Raw genomic sequence first — 17,828 nt, 5'->3', positions numbered from 1 at the left:
GAAAGAAGGAATTTTTGTCTTTTTATATGTGCTTTTTTCTTTTCTATTTTGTGTTTAATGTTTGTTTTTCTCTATTTTGTAATTTTGTACTTTTTTCGTTTTTTGTATTTTTCTAAACTTTTTTATGGATAAAACCTAATAAAATATTATTTTTTTTAAAAAAAGGCTTACGGCTATTAAAGGCTTAGCGGATTAGCGGCTAAAAGGCTATTAGCGGCTTAGAAAAAGGGGGGGGGAGCGGGAAAAAATCGGAACACTCGCAAGACGTTTTCGTCTTGCAAAGCAAGCCCATAGGGAAAATTGTCTTGCGAAGCAGCTCAAAAACGGAAAACCCTTTCGTCTAGCGGGTTTTCCGCCTTGCGAGGCATTCGTCTTGCAGGGCACCACTGTATTCAGAAGCATTGCTGCCTCTGATGGGAGAACCACAGAGATAATGTTTGATGTATTATAGTATTTTAATATTCTTTTGGGAAGCCCAGCCAGATGGGCAGAGTATAAATAATAAATTATTATTATTATTATTATTATTATTATTATTATTATTATCCCTTGCCTCTCACGAGAGCAGAATAAGAGAATTGTAGAGTGGGAATGTGGGGTCAGAAATGATTACTGGTCCTGTTTTTATATAAAATAACCAGTTCTATTTGCTTCTGCAGGAGGTGTAAGGAGAAAATGAATGTTTAAAAGCCTGTTACCAAGAGTCCTCCAGGGCCGGCCACACTTTCTGTACATAGAATCATAGAATCATAGAGTTGGAAGAGACCACAAGGGCCATCGAGTCCAACCCCCTGCCAAGCAGGAAACACCATCAGAGCACATGTACAGTGGTACCTCGGGGGTTAAGTACTTCATTCGTTCCCGAGGTCCGTTCTTGACCTGAAACTGTTCTTAACCTGAAGCACCACTTTAGCTAATGGGGCCTCCTGCTGCTGCCGCGCCACCGGAGCACGATTTCTGTTCTCATCCTGAAGCCAAGTTCTTAACCTGAAGCACTATTTCTGGGTTAGTAATTTCGTTGTCCCCGAGAGGGGGCAATGACAATAAATATATTATTATTATTATTATTATTATTATTATTATTATTATTATTATTATTAGTGGAGTCTTTAACCTGAAGCGTCTGTAACCCGAGGTACCACTGTACTTAGGCAAAATAAAGATCTTTTCATGGATCCTCCCTGTCTGCAATTCATTGGCTCTCTATTGCAAAGATGGTTCAGGGTTTGAAGCCAGACCCAACAGGAAGGGGACCTCAGGGGTCATCCAGTCCAGCCCCAACCCCCCTCCCCCCGTGGATTTGTCTAATCTTTTAAAGCTATCTTTATATAGATTAAACACACACACACATATCCGGGGGGGGGGGAGAGAGAGGTCCTGCTTCTCCATATAGTTATTTCTCTCCCTCTGTCGTGGCCTTTGGCTGCTCCCGCCCGCCATCTCATCGCTGCCTCCGGTGGCAGGGAGTTCCGCAGCTTCCCCCCTGCCTTTCTTGGCTCTGTCCTGAACCCCAGCTTCACGGCATGGCCACAAGCACCGGCGTCAGGAGGGAGGAGAACCGCTTCTATGTCTCTCTTCTCCCCCTCCTTCATTTTATTTATCGCTTTATCTTTTATCTCTTAGGTCAAGCCCTCCGCGCTTTCTCCCTGAGGGGCTCCTTTTCTACGTGCGGGGAGTTCCGCGCCAAAGTGGGCCGAGGCGCCTCGACCGAGGCTTCTTCGCCCGGGAAAGGAGCCGAGGGAGATTTCAGGCACCATTAAAACCCTAAAAACATCGCCTCCCGCCACTTTCCCCCTCACAAAAAACCGCCCTTTTGCTCCGTTTCTTACCTCACGTTTCCCGCCGCTCTTTTCCCCTCACGGCGCCGCGGCTCCGTTCGAAACGCTCCCCGTTCGCGCCTTCACGCCCATTGGCCAGCCGCGCCGCCAGTCCCATCGCTGCCTCGGCGATCATTGGCCCGAGTACAGAGCGTAGCCTCTGGAGGCGGGACTAAAGGAAGAAGCCCGCCTTTCGCGGGCTCCCCGGCCAATAGAAAGCGCCAATCTCTCACTGTCAACAAGCCCTAGCCAATCAAATGATGGGAGAAGCCCGGGTTTGGGTTCAAGGCATTGTGGGGATTGTAGTTTCTCGTGGAGCGACGGGAGGAGCAGGCAGCGCGCTTGCCCGGATTCCGACGGATCAACTTGCGCGTCTGATGGCTTGCTGGCTGGATTGCTAGGCTCAGGGCAGCTCAGGGAGATCCCGAGTTTCTTGCATTGCATGGGGTTGGGCTAAATGATCCTTAGTGATCCCTTCCAAATAATCTCAGAGAGGGTCGCTGCTGCTTCTCTGCTTGCTTACTCAGAAACAAATGTCCACTATTGTGACTTTTGTGATTTATCCCCACAAAACACCTCATTAGAGTTTCTTCCTATGTATTCAAAGGGCCTCTACTGCACGATACTGATCAATGTATCTCTGTACTGGCTCACTGGGAAAACTTCAGTTACAGATAGGTAGCCGTGTTGGTCTGCCATAGTCAAAATAAAAAAATTCCTTCCAGTAGCACCTTAAAGACCAACTAAGTTAGTTCTTGGTATGAGCTTTCGTTGCAAGCACACTTCACAAGGTGTATCTGAAGAAGTGTGCATGCACACGAAAGCTCATACCAAGAACTAACTTAGTTGGTCTTTAAGGTGCTACTGGAAGGAATTTTTTTATTTTGGGAAAACTTCAGAAATTCATCTAGACCTGTGAGCTCAGCTACTCAGCAGCCCCTCTGCCTGCGGGATAATTCCTGGCATCTTGATACCTGAGTGCCAGACAGGTAGCCATTCCAGAAATAACAAACCCAGAGGAAGACAAAAGGGTGGGATGAGCTTGGCTGGGAAACAGGGAAATGTAAATACATTTTTTTGTTACACTGGATGGGTGTTTGGTGGAGGGCAAGGGGAACCATGGGGCAGGGTCCAGGATGCTCAGATTACTGCCACCAGACCTCTCCTTTCATGATGTAACCGTGATGTAGTTTGGGGGGGGTGTAACATGGGGATGAGCAGCTAATAAAAGTTTGGGGGCTCTTTTGTTCGGGGCTTCCATCTTGTTCCACCTGGTGGCAGGTGGGAGTCCTGTCACGACAGTCTTCAATAAAGACCAAGCCTCCTGGCTGCTGTTTTGCTCTGCTATTCCTGGCTGGGGTCCTTGGTTTTTGTCCAAGGGAGCCCTCAGATTTCACCGTTAACACCCAAAAGGGGCACCTGCTTGGCCACTTTGAGAACAGGACGCTGACCTAGCTGGCCTCTTTCTCTGCCCCACTCCCACCAACACCCCCCACCCACAAGCTCACAGAGAAAGTGCAAATGGACCGGCAAGAGGATGGGGGAACAAAGATGTAAACGTCCAGCCAATTTATTTGCAGCCTGGAACGAAGCAACACAGACCAGCTGTGTCCCGCCTGTGGAGTAGGATAAGGAAAGCAAAGGTCCCTGCAGGAGAGTCCCTTCTCCAGCCCTCTGGCCATGGAGCCTTTTCCGCCCCCCCCCCTTCCGTATCAGCGCCAAGCGGGCTGAGCGCCTTTGCCGAGGCCCTTAGGGCGCGCTGCTCCTGTGGGATTTCTGCTTGGAGGAGGCCTTCTTGAACTGCACCGGGGAGGGTTGCCTGGACAATTTCTTCAGCGCCCCGGACTTTTGGGGGCTCCGTGGCGCCTTGGGCGTGCCGAGCTGCAGGGACACCCTCCGGGAACTTTGCCTGGGGCTGGGCTCCAAGGCATTTATATTTGTGAGCAGAGAGTCCTGCCTGTGGAGCAAGATCCCCTCGTGGTTTGGGGGCTTGGAGTCGTCGGGAGAGGACGAAGGGGACCACGGCCTCTCGGGGGACTTGGGCAGGGCAGGCGGGGAGCCCTGCCTCTTGGGGGGCTTGACAGGTTTGCCTCGCACCTTCGCCCAGGCGTTCTTGATGCAGAGAAGCAGCCGCTTCAGGATGTTGGGGCGCTTCTTGGGGGGCACGGCAAGCACCGTGCTGGGGGCCGGCATTCGGAGTTCCGGCTCGGGCTTCATTTTCGGTGGCGAGACAGGTTTCGGAACACTCCGGCCGTGGTTTTTAGGCCTCGTGTCCAGCCTCTCTGCCGACTGCTGCCTGTGCAGGCGGACAACCTTCTCTGTGTCTCGAGGCTGAGGGGCGGCGGCCTTGTTCTTCCGCCGCTTGCCCTTGCTCCTGTCCAGCTTGGAGGGGGGCCCCTCTTTGCCCGGGCGCGTCCGGGAGGCGTCCGGCTTGCACACCAGCCCCCACTCGTTGGCCTCGGACCGCTTGATCTTCAGCAAGAAGCCCAGGCCCATGTGGACCTCGCCTTCGCGCACGCTCAGCCGGGGGTAGACCACCAGGGAAGGGCTGTACCGCGTGGGCGGGTGGGGGCAGTAGGGGGTGCAGCGGCCGCACAGCAGGCAGACGGGGTACTCCACGCACGGCCGGCCGCGCCCCTTCCCCAGCCCCTTGGCCAGGGCCTGGTGCAGGTCCTGCACGGCTTGCGCCTGGTCCAGCGACTCCACCAGCGCATGGGCCAGGCACGGGGTCTTGCCGGGTGGCACAGCAGGCTGGCACACCTCCTGCTGCACCTTGGCTGGGCCCAGGGCCAAGCAGGGCATCTCCAACTGCGCCTGGCACATGAATAACGGGTCCAGGACTGGTGGGTGGGTGGCGCTCATTGCATCGCGGATTGCCAGCGGCCTGGGGGCTTCGGGTGCAGTGGCGTCGGCCCAGCTCAGGCGGCGCACCTTGCGGTCCAGGGTGGCGCTGATCTCGATCTCCAAGGGCTTGGCCTTTGGGCTAGCGGCTCTTGCCTTTGGGCTGGCGGCTCTGGCCTTTGGGCTGGCAGCTCTGGCCTTCGGGCTGGCGGCTCTGGTCTCCTTGGGGTTGCTGTGGGGCCTCCGACTGCCCCCGACGTCCCTCTCCTTCTCCTTGGGGGTGCCGGGTCTGCTCAGCTCCTTCGCCAGGGGGCTTTTGCCAGGACCGAAGAGGCCAAGTAGGGTCTCCAGGCCCTCCTTGGCAGCCTCGCTGCCCACCTCGCCCGCGGCCAGGCCCCGGAGGCTGCTGTGACTCACGGTCTTGCATACGAGGATGGGGGGAGTCATTAGCTCTTCCCGGGGCGGCGTGGGGGGCCTGGGGCACGGGCTGCGCACGTGGAGGGTCTTGGGCGGGCTCTGGCGGCCTGCCGGGTGGGGCTGAGGGGGCGTGCGGCTGCGCGACCTCTGGCCTGTGGGCAGCTGCGGGCTGGCGGCCCACTGGGGGACCCCGCCTTTGGGAGCTTCGAGGCTGACCACCCAGGCCCTGCCTTTGGGGCTGGGGTCCCGGCGAGAGAGCGTTGCCAGCACTGCGTCCTCTTCCTTCTGGCGTTGCTTGGTGTGGACGTGCCAGTTGAGCAGCTCTTGGGACTTGTAGTCTAGGAAGCCGATCCTGTTGGACGGTTTTGGTGGGTGGGCCGGGCCGCTGGGGTGTTTGTTGGTGGGGTGCCAGGGAGGGGGAGTGCAGATGCGCCTGGTGGTGGAGTCCGAGCAGGGCGTGATGCTCCCCCATTGCCCCTGCAGCCGCTTCTGGTACAGGCTGGAGTCCTGCTTGGGGCAGGGGTGGGGCTGGTGGTGGGGCTGGTGATGGGGTTGGTGGTGGGGCTGGTGGCAGACCACCCTGGGGGGTTTGGGGAGATGAGCTGCTGGGGCTGCCGCTTTGTTCAGGGAGGTAGGAGCCAGGGAGGGGGGCACTGCTGACCAGCTGTAGCAGGTGGTGTCAACTTCTACCTCTTCCTCCTCTATATCTCCTCCTCCTCCTCCTGAGGAATGGCCCCAGCTGCAGATGGAGGTGACGGACCCCATGGAGACATTGGACGGGGTCCGCGAGATCCTGGAGAGGGTAGGGGAGAGGCAGAAAGGCAAAGGAAGGTGGTCAGAACAGGTCTTCTTTCGGTTCGTCTTGTTTGTCACCAGCAACGGAATGTTATAAGAATCTTAAGGTCTCAAATATAGAATACAGTGGTACCTCTGGTTGCGAACGGGATCCGTTCTGGAGCCCTATTCACAACATGAACAGAACGCAATCCGTGTCTGCGCGTACACGGGTCACAATTTGTCGCTTCTGCACATGCGGTCATTTTGAGCGTCTGCACATGCGCAAGCAGCGAAACCTGGAAGTAACCCTTTCCGGTACTTCCAGGTCGCCGCGGGACGCAACCTGAAAACACTCAACCTGAAGCAAACGCAACACAAGGTATGACTGTACTCATAAATGCACACTTATCTAATTATATGAACCATGTGTCTGAAAAGGTACGGGAGAGCAATCCTGAAGCCATTTCAGCTCTCCCAGTGACCTTAAATATTCCCCTGCAGGAAGGGAGGCAAATGGGGAAAGCCTTCCCATTGTCTTTTTACTTGCAATCCTCTCTTAAGGGGGTATTTGTGTATGAATAAGGTGAGCCTGTGACCTGGATTCAGGAACTAAAGTATTAAGCATCACAAAAGAATGGCCAGGCTGCCCAGGTAATGTAATCAGTGACCATTATCAGGTATCCTGGCAGGCAGGAGTTCTACTGTAGATAGCCTCCTCCTGTGATGTATGTATGATATTTTGGGGGTTGCTCTTGGGCTACAGGGTGGGCAATTTCAAAAGTCTATATAAGAGCTTGCACACCACTGTTCAGGGTTATCCCTCCAGTGTGTGGGGAGCGGTGACCCTGTTGCAGCAGTTTAATAAAGATCAGGTTTACTAGCTGCTTTGCTTCTCAATATTCTCTTCTTGGCCTCTGCTGTTTTCTCCTAATAACAGAGAACCTACAAAAGGACTCTATATGGCAGGGGTCAGCAGACTTTTTCAGCAGGGGGCCAGTCCACTGTCCCTCAGACCTGGTGGGGGGCCGGACTATATGGGGGGGGGGGGAGAACGAATTCCTATGCCCCACAAATAACCTAGAGATGCATTTTAAATAAAAGCACACATTTTACTCATGTCAAAACACGCTGATTCCTGGGCCGTCCACGGGCCGGACTAAGAAGGCAATTGGGCCAGATCTGGCCCCCGGGGCCTTAGTTTGCCTACCCCTGCTATCCAGGTTCTAGAATACCCCATAAGGGAAAGGGAGCAGTTTTCTTAGAACAAGAAGAAGAACATTGTGAAAGAAAACAGAAGGGTAAAAAGAAATAAACCACAAAGCACCGTTGCCCAGAGGGACAAAAGTGCAAAGATAATAAAATATTGTTATGAGTTGGCATTAGGCTGAAAGCCTTGGCATACATCTAATTCTCGGAATAGCTAGGCTAGCTTCCTGGTGAGGTAATGGGAACTTAGATAGCTGAGCTGGTAGAGCATGAGGCTCTTAATCTCAGGGTCGTGGGTTTGAGTCCCATGTGGGGATAAAAGGTTCCTGCGTTGCAGGGGGTTGTACTGCATGACCCTCGGGGTCCCTTTCCTGAGAGAAACAGAGAGATGCTTGATATCTGTTTGACTCCAAGGCTGTGGCTTGGCGAAGCAAGGCCCTTTGGGGATGTTAATGCTGTGAAGCCCTCCATCGTAGGCTCAGCTTGTATATATGTGTGAATAAACCATATATCTGTGGTGTCTTTATGTGCATCATTTCCAAAAGGAAACAGACCCTGTGCCTGGAACCCCTGGAAAATTGATCCGATCGGTTTGTGTTTCACCTTTCGCTTGGACTACTGCCATGTGCTCTATGCGGGAAGGTGACCCGGAAACTGCAATTAATCCAGAATGTGGCAGCTAGACTGGTGACTGGGAGCGGCTGCCGAGACCACATAACACTGGTCTTGAAAGACCTACACTGGCTCCCAGTATGTTTCCAAGCACAGTTCAAATTGTTGGTGCTGACCTTGAAAGCCCTAAACGGCCTCGGCCCAGTAGACCTGAAGGAGCGTCTCCACCCCCATTATTCAGCCCGGACACTGAGGTCCAGCACTGAGGGCCTTCTGGCGGTTCCCTGTCTGCGAGAAGCCAAGTTACAGGGAACCAGGAAGAGGGCCTTCTCGGTGGTGGCACCCGCCCTGTGGAACACCCTCCCACCAGATGTCAAAGAGAACAACAACTTTCAGACTTTTAGAAGACATATGAAAGCAGCCCTGTTTAGGGAAGCTTTTAATGTTTGATGCATTATTGTATTTTAATATTTTGTTGGAAGCTGCCCAGAGTGGCTGGGGAAGCCCAGCCAGATGGGTGGGGTATAAATAATAAATTATTATTACTATTATTATTATTTACTGCCGTGAACTGCCCTGAGATCTATGCATGAAGAGCGGCATACAAATATTAAAATAGTAATAATCTGGAGGGCATCCGGGGGTGTGTGCGTGTGCGTGAAGGCATCTCTGTGCCAAGGAAGCTCGGATCTGCAAGACCCTCAGACTGCAAGCGCATGGTGTTGTCTAGGAGTGCCTTACGTGCCGCTGATGCGTTGCATTTGCCAGGCGAGATACTGGATGTTCTTGTCCAAGGTGTGCAGAGTGCGATGCAAGCTTAGGGTCTCGCATGACCTAAGAAAAACCAGAGAAGCAGAGCAGCATAAGAACTTAATAAGAGTATGCTGGATCAGGCTAGTGGTCCGTCTAGATCAGGGGTCAGGAAACTTTTTCAGCAGGGGGCCGGTCCACTGTCCCTCAGACCTTGTGGGGGGCTGGACTATATTTTTTTTGGCGGGGGATGAACGAATTCCTATGCCCCACAAATAACTCAGAGATGCATTTTAAACAAAAGCACATATTCTACTCGTGTAAAAACACCAGGCAGGCCCCACAAATAACCCAGAGATGCATTTTAAATAAAAGCACACATTCTACTAATGAAAAAACATGCTGATTCCCAGACTGTTCGTGGGCCAGATTGAGAAGGTGATTGGGCCGGATCCAGCCCCCGGGGCTTAGGTTGCCTACCCATGGTCTAGATGACTCTCAGTGTCTACACTTCTATGACCTTTTGGGAACTGGGACAGATGATGCTGCCTGTCTGATTTTTCATAGAATCACAGAATTGTAGAGTTGAAAGGGACCCCCTTGGGGTCATCCAGTCCAACCCCCTGCACTGCAGAAATCGAGGCTCACCTCTTTCCCGATTCTGTGCTTGTGTTCCATCTCACTTCCGTGTCTGTGCTGATGTCTCTTGCTCCTTCTAAAGGTGCTGCAAAGAAAGGCAAGGAAGAGCCCGTGAACCGCATGGCGGCGCAAGGAGCAGCATCCCGGCTGCCACAGGGGTGGGGCAGGAAGGTGGGAGGGCGCCCGCTGCTTACTTATCCATGCTGCTGGGTGCTTGGTCTGCTTCTTCTTGAGACAAGGAGGAACCTGTCAGAGAACAGCAAGGCGAAAAGAACAGAGCTGAAGGCAAAGCAAGGCGGTGGCAACAGAGGCAGGGGAGGAAACGGTGAGCGGGACTGAATCCCTTTCGTAGTCTGCAGGGCCTGTCCAAGACTTTCTGCCGCCTAAAGCAAAGTGCAAGGAGTTTCCTCCTCCCAGGCAGACGGCTGAATCTTATTTCAGCATCCTTCCTTATGCCCCGAGGACAGCGGCCTGGTTCAGTGAGTGCAGGGCAAGTTGCATGTCACACAGGCAGAGCTCTGTCCCACCCTGATTGCCATCTATGGCCACTGCTTCACCCTGCCTCATGGTAGTGCCGGCCCTGTTAGTCTTGGTGTGTTTCAGGTTCCCCTCAGTTTTTTCCCCTTAAGAACATAAGAAGCGCCTGCTGGATCATCTTAGAATCATAGAGTTGGAAGAGACCACAAGGGCCATCGAGTCCAACCCCCTGCCAAGCAGGAAACACCATCAGAGCACTCCTGACATATGGTTGTCAAGCCTCTGCTTAAAGACCTCCAAAGTAGGAGGCTCCACCACACTCCTTGGCAGCAAATTCCACTGTCAAACAGCTCTTACCGTCAGGAAGTTCTTCCTAATGTTTAGGTGGAATCTTCTTTCTTGTAGTTTGGATCCATTGCTCCGTGTCCGCTTCTCTGGAGCAGCAGAAAACAACCTTTCTCCCTCCTCTATGTGACATCCTTTTATATATTTGAACATGGCTATCATCTCACCCCTTAACCTCCTCTTCTCCAGGCTAAACATGCCTAGCTCCCTTAGCCGTTCCTCATAAGGCATCGTTTCCAGGCCTTTGACCATTTTGGTTGCCCTCCTCTGGACACGTTCCAGTTTGTCAGTGTCCTTCTTGAATTGTGGTGCCCAGAACTGGACACAGTACTCCAGGTGAGGTCTGACCAGAGCAGAATACAGTGGCACTATTACTTCCCTTGATCTAGATGCTATACTCCTATTGATGCAGCCCAGAATTGCATTGGCTTTTTTAGCTGCCGCGTCTTGCCCAGGATCCTGCTCTCACAGGGGCCACCCACATCCCTCTATGGCAGCAGTTCTCAGCCTGTGGGTTCCCCGATGTTGTTGGACTACAACTCCCATCATCTCTGAGCTCTGGCCTTGCTAGCCAGGGGTGATGGGAGTTGTAGTTTAACAACATCGGGGGACCCACAGGTTGAGAAAGGCTGCTCTTTGGGAAACCCGTAAGCGGGATCTGAGCCCAAGAGCGCCTTTGCCTCCTGTGGATCCCAGCAGCTTGAATTCACAAGCCTTCCTGCCTTTAATAATAATAATAATAATAATAATAATAATAATAATAATAATAATAATAATAATTTATACCCCACCCTCCCCAGCCAAGACCGGGCTCAGGGCGGCTAACACCTGATATAAAAACAAATTGATTGAAATACAACTTAAAAACAAGATTAAAATACAACATTAAAACATTAAAATATTAAAATACAGCCTCATTTCAAGGGAAACTCAACTTTGAATGTGGAGGCAGAGCTAATGGGGCTGGGAGCCATCCATAGCCTTCTCCTCCACCATGAACTTGTCCAATCCTGTTTTAAAGAATTGGCCCTCACTGCTTCCTCTGAAAGCATCAGAACAGCATAGAGGGAGAGAGGAGAGGAGGGTCATTTTGTCGGGCCAGGAGAAATGCTGGTGTAAAGAGAGCACAAAGATGGATCTGTCCCTCTGCCTCCACTGCCAGAGGTGATCTGCATCTGAAAGCGCCTTGCAGCTAGGAATCACAAGTGAGGGGAGGGCTGGTTTCATAGAATTGTAGAGTTGGGACACCCAAGGGTCCTCTAGTCCAACCCCCTGCGAGGCAGGAATCTCAGCTAAAAGCACCCATGACAGATGGCCGTTCAACCTCTGCTTAAAAACCTCCAAGGAAGGAGAATCCACCACAGGGGAGCCAACTTGGGCCCCATGTCATGACGTCCCTCCCCACCGGCCTTGGAACCTGACTTCCAGTGGTACCGAAACTCAGCTTCCAAGATCTCGAGAGACCTCAGGCACCCACAGCCCCCCATAGTTGGCGCCCCTGGTCCACCATCTCCCGAGGGAGCTAAACATGTTTAGCCAGGAAAACTAAACGGTTGTTTTAGTCATATTTTCTATGAAGAAAGGTTTTAGCATTTACTGGCCTCAGTCCAGTATACCTAAAGGAGCGTCTCCACCCCCATCGTTCTACCCAGACGCTGAGGTCCAGCTCCAAGGGCCTTCTGGTGGTTCCCTCACTGCGAGAAGCCAAATTACAGGGAACCAGGCAGAGGGCCTTCTCGGTGGTGGCACCCACCCTGTGGAATGCCCTCCCACCAGATATCAAAGAGAAAAATAACTACCAAACTTTTAGAAGACATCTGAAGGCAGCCCTGTTTAGGGAAGCTTTTAATGTTTGATGAATTACTGTATTTTAATATTTTGTTGGAAGCTGCCCAGAGTGGCTGGGGAAACTCAGCCAGATGGGTGGGGTATAAATTATACATTGTTGTTGTTGTTGTTGTTATTTAACCTTTGGGACTTTTTTTAAAAGGCACATAAGAGGTGCCAGAATAGTTTGTTAAAAGTTTTTAAAATTATGCACCGCATGGAGAAAGCAGAGGGAGAATCACAGAATCTTAAGAGTTGGAAGAGACCCAAAGGTCATCTATTCTAACCCCCTACAATGCAGGAATCTCAGCTAAAGCTGAGCAGAGTCCACCAGTTCCACTGTCAAACAGCTCTTCCCATCAACAAGTTTTCCCAAATGTTTTGTCGGAATCTCCTTTCTTGGAACTTGAATTCTATCTATTGATTCTATGATTCTTGGAACTTGAATTCTATCTATTGATTCTATGATTCTATCCCTCTCTCACAATGCTAGATCTCGCGGATGCTCAACAACGCTGAATGTTGAAAGATTGAGGGCAGATAAAATGCAGCCCTCGTTCATGCAGCGTAGTAAAGACTGTGGAACTCTCTCCCACTTGAGGCAGCGAGTCCAGCAGCAACCGGTTGGTAGGCTATGCTGTTCTCGGTGCCAAGAACCAGAACCCCAGATCTCACCTGGGTTCAGAGGCTGAGCCTTACTTACCCAGGATATTCTCACGTTTTCAGCAGCCCAGTTACCGGCGAACAGCAACAAAAGCACCACCACCAGCAGCAACAGCAAGTGGCAGCTATTTGGGATGGCATCCAGCAGGTTTGCCAGCATGGTCTTGGGGCAAGGCAGCTGCTCTGGCCGGACTCCAGGCAGGGAGTTCACAGGGCCCCTTCTCCCGAGGTAACGCTTGCATCACAAATGTCTTCTGTAGTCCACCCTGGTTGGCTCAGGGCCTCTCTGTGATCAGTCAGCCAGCAGCAGAATGGGTGGCATTCATCCAGCCCTCTGAGCTGGGCTGGGCTGAGAGGCAACTGCCCCCTGACCCCCAAGAGTGGCTCCTGCCCCACAGCTGAGGTTTCGATTCTGAGATGAGAGGACCTGAAACTCAAGCATGCTTGTGCTGGATATTGCAGACCCACAAAGGCTCCCTCTTTCCCAGATGGACAGAAGCCATCCCAGTTTCTGATCTGAACCTGGAATGTCTTTTCCTTAAAGGTAAAGGGACCGCTGACCATTAGGTCCAGTTGCCGACGACTCTGTGGCTGTGGCGCTCACCTCACTTTACTGGCCGAGGGAGCCGCCGTACAGCTTCCGGGTTATGTGGCCAGCATGACTAAGCCCTTTCTGGTGAACCAGAGCAGCGCATGGAAATGCTGTTTACCTTCCCGCTGGAGCGGTACCTATTTATCTACTTGCACTTTGACGTGCTTTCGAACTGCTAGGTTGGCAGGAGCAGGGACCGAGCAACAGGAGCTCACCCCGTCGCGGGGATTTGAACCGCCAACCTTCTGATCAGCAAGTCCTAGGCTCAGTGGTTTAACCCACAGCGCCACCCGTGTCCATTTTCCTTAGGACGTTCTTATTTTCACCGGAGAAATGTGGGAGGGTATGACATTGAAGGTGACCCAGAAACTACTCCCTGGTCCTGAATGGGGTAACTGTGCCCCTGAAGGACCAGGTGCGCATCCTGGGAGTTATTTTGGACTCACCTGTCCATGGAGGCACAGGTTAATTCTGTATCCAGGACAGCTGTCTCCCAGCTCCATCTGGTACGCAGGCTGAGACCCTCCCTGCCCACAGACTGCCTCGCCAGAGTGGTGCATGCTCTGGTTATCTCCCGCTTGGACTACTGCCATGCGCTCTATGTGGGGCTACCTTTGAAGGTGACCTGGAAACTGCAACTAATCCAGAATGCGGCAGCTAGACTGGTGACTGGGAGTGGCCGCCGGGACCACATAACATTTGTCCTGTAAGACCTTCATTGGCTTCCAGGATGTTTCCGAGCACAATTCAAAGTGTTGGTGCTGACCTTGAAAGCCCAGTAGACCTGAAGGAGCATCTTCACCTCCATCGTTCTGCCCGGACACGGAGGTCCAGCACCGAGTGCCTTCTGGCAGTTCCTTTCCTGCAAGAAGAGAGGCTATAGGGAACCAGGCAGAGGGCCTTCTCGGTGGTGGCGCCCGCCCTGTGGAATGCCCTCCCACCAGAGGTCAAGGAAATAAACAACTATCTGACTTTTAGGAGACATCTGAAGGCAGCCCTGTTTAGGGAAGCTTTTAATAGCTGGTGAGTTATTGTATTTTAATATTTTAATAGAAACCGCCCAGAGTGGCTGGGGAAACCCAGTCAGATGGGGGGTATAAATAAATTATTATTATTATTATTGGTATTATTATCATTATCATCATCATCGTACAGCTGGATCAGAAAAGGGCAACTGAAATGATCCAAGGGTGGAATAAACAAGAAAGGTTAGCTCCAGCGGACAGGCCTGAACCAGTGTGCAGGCTCCGTAAAACCTCTGCACCCCATGGGTGTGTGGCCAGCAGCGCTGGTGTTGAGGACTGGCCTGGCACTGTAGCACCCTGCTTGTGGTTAACACTTAGCTGGAATGAAATATTCAACGCAGCAATAGAGAAATTAAAATAATAATTTATTTGTCGGACAAATAAATGAGAGACACAGTGGTATATGGTTACCAATGCTCTGCTCTTCCAGCCCTGATGGCCAGCACTTATATTCCCTCAGCCCAGCCCCCTTGCTCCTCCTTTGGCTGTCTCTGTCCAATCAGCCTGGTTGAAATTCCTATTGGCTGTTTGCTAGAACCAATCATAAAAGATACACCCATTTCCTATTACCTTTTATGGGAGACAAAGAGCTATATTTCCTTCTATCTATAAATGGCAAACAAGTAGCCATATATCTTACATTTACTTCGACCAGGCACCTTAATTATCAGATCATCTTTGGCCCCTGCTACCCTATTCACTGCGAAACAGATGGCTAAAGCAGATGGTGCATGGTTCTAATTTTATCTTAAAGAGATCTTGGGTTCACCTTCTCACACACCATCAATGAAATAAGAATCTAACATAAGAATCTAACATTTCTTACTTTCTAAATCCTTTGCATAATTACATTTAAGTCAATATATTTCATACATAACATAGATAGATTTTTAGGAGGAAAGGAAAGGCCTTTTCAAAAAGGGCTCAGTAAAACATCTTTGAAAGCAGCCTTTTTAGTTTACAACTCTTTTTCCTAGCCAGCTGTTTCTATTAGCTTTTGCCCTTTTTAACCTTATGAAGATGTGGCTCAAGTCTTCTGTTAAACAATAGAACTTCTTAATTGTGTCTTTGCAGCTTGATTGTATTCTGTAATTTGTATGGTCAGTGTGACCTTTTGCTCCTAGCCTGTAATTTCCTTTTACAACCCTGAGGCACTTGCTTAAACAGGGGCCCTTAAACAGGATGATAAACAGCTGCCAGAGCACCCAGCTGCTTTATGCCTGGCATGAGAGAATGAGAGATACAAACATCTACAAATATATTTTTAAGCTCATTTTAAAAATGCAGGTCTTCATCAGATGCCTCAGCACGGTGCCCTGGTGTGCGCCACCCCGCCTGGTGCATGCGCAGCTGATTACTCCAGTACAATGTCGTCACGCCACTCCTTGGTGTGTGGAGTGCCGCAGGGCGCAATTCTCTCCCCAATGCTTTTTAACATCTTTATGCGCCCTCTTGCCCAGATTATCCGGAGCTTTGGGCTGGGCTGTCATCAATATGCTGATGACACTCAGCTCTATCTACTGATGGATGGCCACACCAACTCGGCCCCTTACACACTGACCAGATGCTTGGAAGCTGTGGCTGGATGGTTTCGTGGGAGCCGATTGAAACTAAATCCTTCGAAGACAGAGGTCCTATGGCTAGGTCGGGATAGCATGGGGATGAGGGACCAACTCCCTTCTCTTGCGGGGGCCCAATTAGTGCCATTGCCTTCCGTTAAGAGTTTGGGTGTAATCCTTGACGCCTCCCTTTCCATGGAGGCGCAAGTCACAGCAACAGCCAAGGCGACATTTTTCCACCTTCGCCGCATCAAGCAGTTGGTCCCTTACCTTTCCTGCCCCGACCTGGCCACAGTGATCCATGCAACAGTCATCTCCAGGCTTGACTACTGTAACTCGCTCTACGCGGGGCTGCCCTTGAAGCTGTCCCAGAAACTCCAGCGGGTACAAAATGCTGCAGCGAGGCTCCTCACAGGGTCTCTACCATGGGAGCATATTCATCCAGTGCTTTTCAAGCTGCACTGGCTCCCGGTGGAGTACAGGGTCAGATTTAAGGTGCTGCTTTTGACCTTTAAAGCCCTTCACGGCCTAGGACCCTCGTACCTACGGGACCGCCTCGCCTGGTATGCCCCACGGAGAGCCTCAAGGTCCATAAATAACAACACCCTAGTGGTCCCAGGCCCTAAGGAAGTTAGATTGGCTTCAACCAGAGCCAGGGCCTTTTCAGCACTGGCCCCAACTTGGTGGAACGCTCTGTCTCATGAGACCAGGGCCCTGCAGGATCTGATCTCTTTCCGCAGGGCCTGTAAGACAGAGTTGTTCCGCCTGGCCTTTGGATTGGAGCCAATTTGATTCCCTCCGCCCCCTTTTTCTTTTTTCTTTTCCTTCTCCTACAATGAGGCTCCATTTTAATATTTTAATGTTCCATTATTTTAATGTTGTATTTTATTTTTGTTTTTAAGGTGTAATCACTCATCTTGTTTTTATTATTGCTTGTAAGCCGCTCTGAGCCCGGCCTTGGCTGGGGAGGGCGGGGTATAAATAAAAATTTATTATTATTATTATTATTATTACAAGCCTTGCATTTGTAACCCGCCTTTTCCTTCCAAGGAGGTGCACCTGTTTCTCCCTCTCCTCCTTTCATCCCAGCAATGACCCTGTGAGGCAGGCCAGAGCTGGCCCCCAAGGTCACCTAGGGAGCTTCCTGGTCAAGTGGGAGGATTGGAACCCAGGTCTCTCCCAAATCCTGGTCCTGGACTCTAACCACTGCACCCCGCTGGCTCTGGCATAGGTCGGTGGCACTTTTGCCACCCTGAGCTCACCTTAAACTCCCGCAAGTGTGCTGATGCCAGGCTATTTTGCACCCTTGGCGAGGCTATTTTCCCAGACATCTTAGTTACAGCCCATTCCAGATCTTGCTGGACTGAAGATAAAATATATTCATTTCTGTCATTGCTTCGGATATTTGTTTCTCATATGCTCTTGTTTTAGGGTATTGTTGGGTTTTTTAAAAAACCCAAGGGCAGATTAAGCGCATCCAGCAGATTCAAAACACAATATTTTCACATTTAAAGTACGTGATTTTAAAAAAAACAGTAATTAAAATAGCGCATTCAGCCAGTGCTTTACCAGTTGCACTGGCTCCTGGTGGAGTATCGGGTCAGGTTTAAGGTGCTGGTTTTGACCTGTAGAGCCCTTTGTGGCTTAGGGCCCTCGTATCTATGGGACCACCTCTCCTGGTCTTCCCCGCAGAGGACCTTAAGGTCCATGAATAATCGTAGTTTAGAGGTCCCAGGCCCTAAGGAAGTTAGACTATCCTCCACCAGGGCCAGGGCCTTCTCAGTGGTGGCTCCGACCTGGTGGAATGCTCTGTCCCATGAGACCAGGGCCCTGCAGGATTTAACCTCCTTCTGCAGGGCCTGTAAGACAGAGCTATTCCGCCTGGCCTTTAATTTGAATTCAGCCTGATCTTTTATTTCCCTTCTCTTCCCTTCCCTTCGCCTCCCCTCCCCGCTGGCCCAAGTAGGACTAATTTAGCCAGCTAGCCCTGGGGATCATCCAATGTTTATTCGATGGGTTTCCCCCCTAAATTGATTTTTGATTTTATTGTTATTTACGCTTTATACTATATTTTATGCTATTTTTTCTAGCATCAGTTAAGTGTTTTAAATTTGTTGTAAGCCACCCTGAGCTCGGTTTCCTGAACTGGGAAGGGCAGGGTATAAATAAAAAAATATTATTATTATTATTCAGTAGAGCATGATCCTCTGAATCTCAGGGTCGTGGTTCGAAAAAAAATCCCCGCACTTCAGGGGGTCGGACTAGATGACCCTTGCGCCCT

General features: G+C 51.0%; 2 protein-coding genes across 2 annotated transcripts in view; both read right to left on the bottom strand.

Annotated features, from left to right (window-relative positions):
- The window catches only part of SCARA3 (scavenger receptor class A member 3), a 129,223-nt gene that overhangs the window by 2,303 nt on the left and 109,092 nt on the right, over nucleotides 1-17,828 (bottom strand). The window lies entirely within an intron of this gene.
- Nucleotides 3,372-12,891, bottom strand: LOC308583965 (uncharacterized protein). Its single transcript, XM_081188504.1, has 5 exons — nucleotides 12,412-12,891; nucleotides 9,254-9,305; nucleotides 9,069-9,144; nucleotides 8,412-8,504; nucleotides 3,372-5,868 (listed from the first exon to the last, which is right to left on the bottom strand). Exons 1-5 carry the CDS (start codon nucleotides 12,529-12,531, stop codon nucleotides 3,567-3,569), a joined length of 2,643 nt encoding a protein of 880 aa, XP_081044630.1. The 5' UTR covers nucleotides 12,532-12,891; the 3' UTR covers nucleotides 3,372-3,566.

This window comes from Podarcis bocagei (genome assembly GCF_964188305.1).
Source record: "Podarcis bocagei genome assembly, chromosome: 3".
Taxonomy (NCBI): domain Eukaryota; kingdom Metazoa; phylum Chordata; class Lepidosauria; order Squamata; family Lacertidae; genus Podarcis; species Podarcis bocagei.
The sequence above is the reverse complement of the archived record's forward strand: the minus strand, read 5'-3'. Positions and strand labels throughout refer to the sequence as shown.

What these genes read in the sequence shown, in the direction of transcription:
- LOC308583965 (XM_081188504.1), bottom strand. Translation starts at nt 12,531, where the DNA reads ATGCTGGCAAACCTGCTGGATGCCATCCCAAATAGCTGCCACTTGCTG. An exon ending in AAAACGTGAGAATATCCTGG is followed by an intron (nt 9,306 to 12,411) that starts GTAAGTAAGGCT and finishes GTTCTCTGACAG; the next exon opens with GTTCCTCCTTGTCTCAAGAA. An exon ending in ATGCAACGCATCAGCGGCAC is followed by an intron (nt 5,869 to 8,411) that starts GTAAGGCACTCC and finishes TACCCTCTCCAG; the next exon opens with GATCTCGCGGACCCCGTCCA.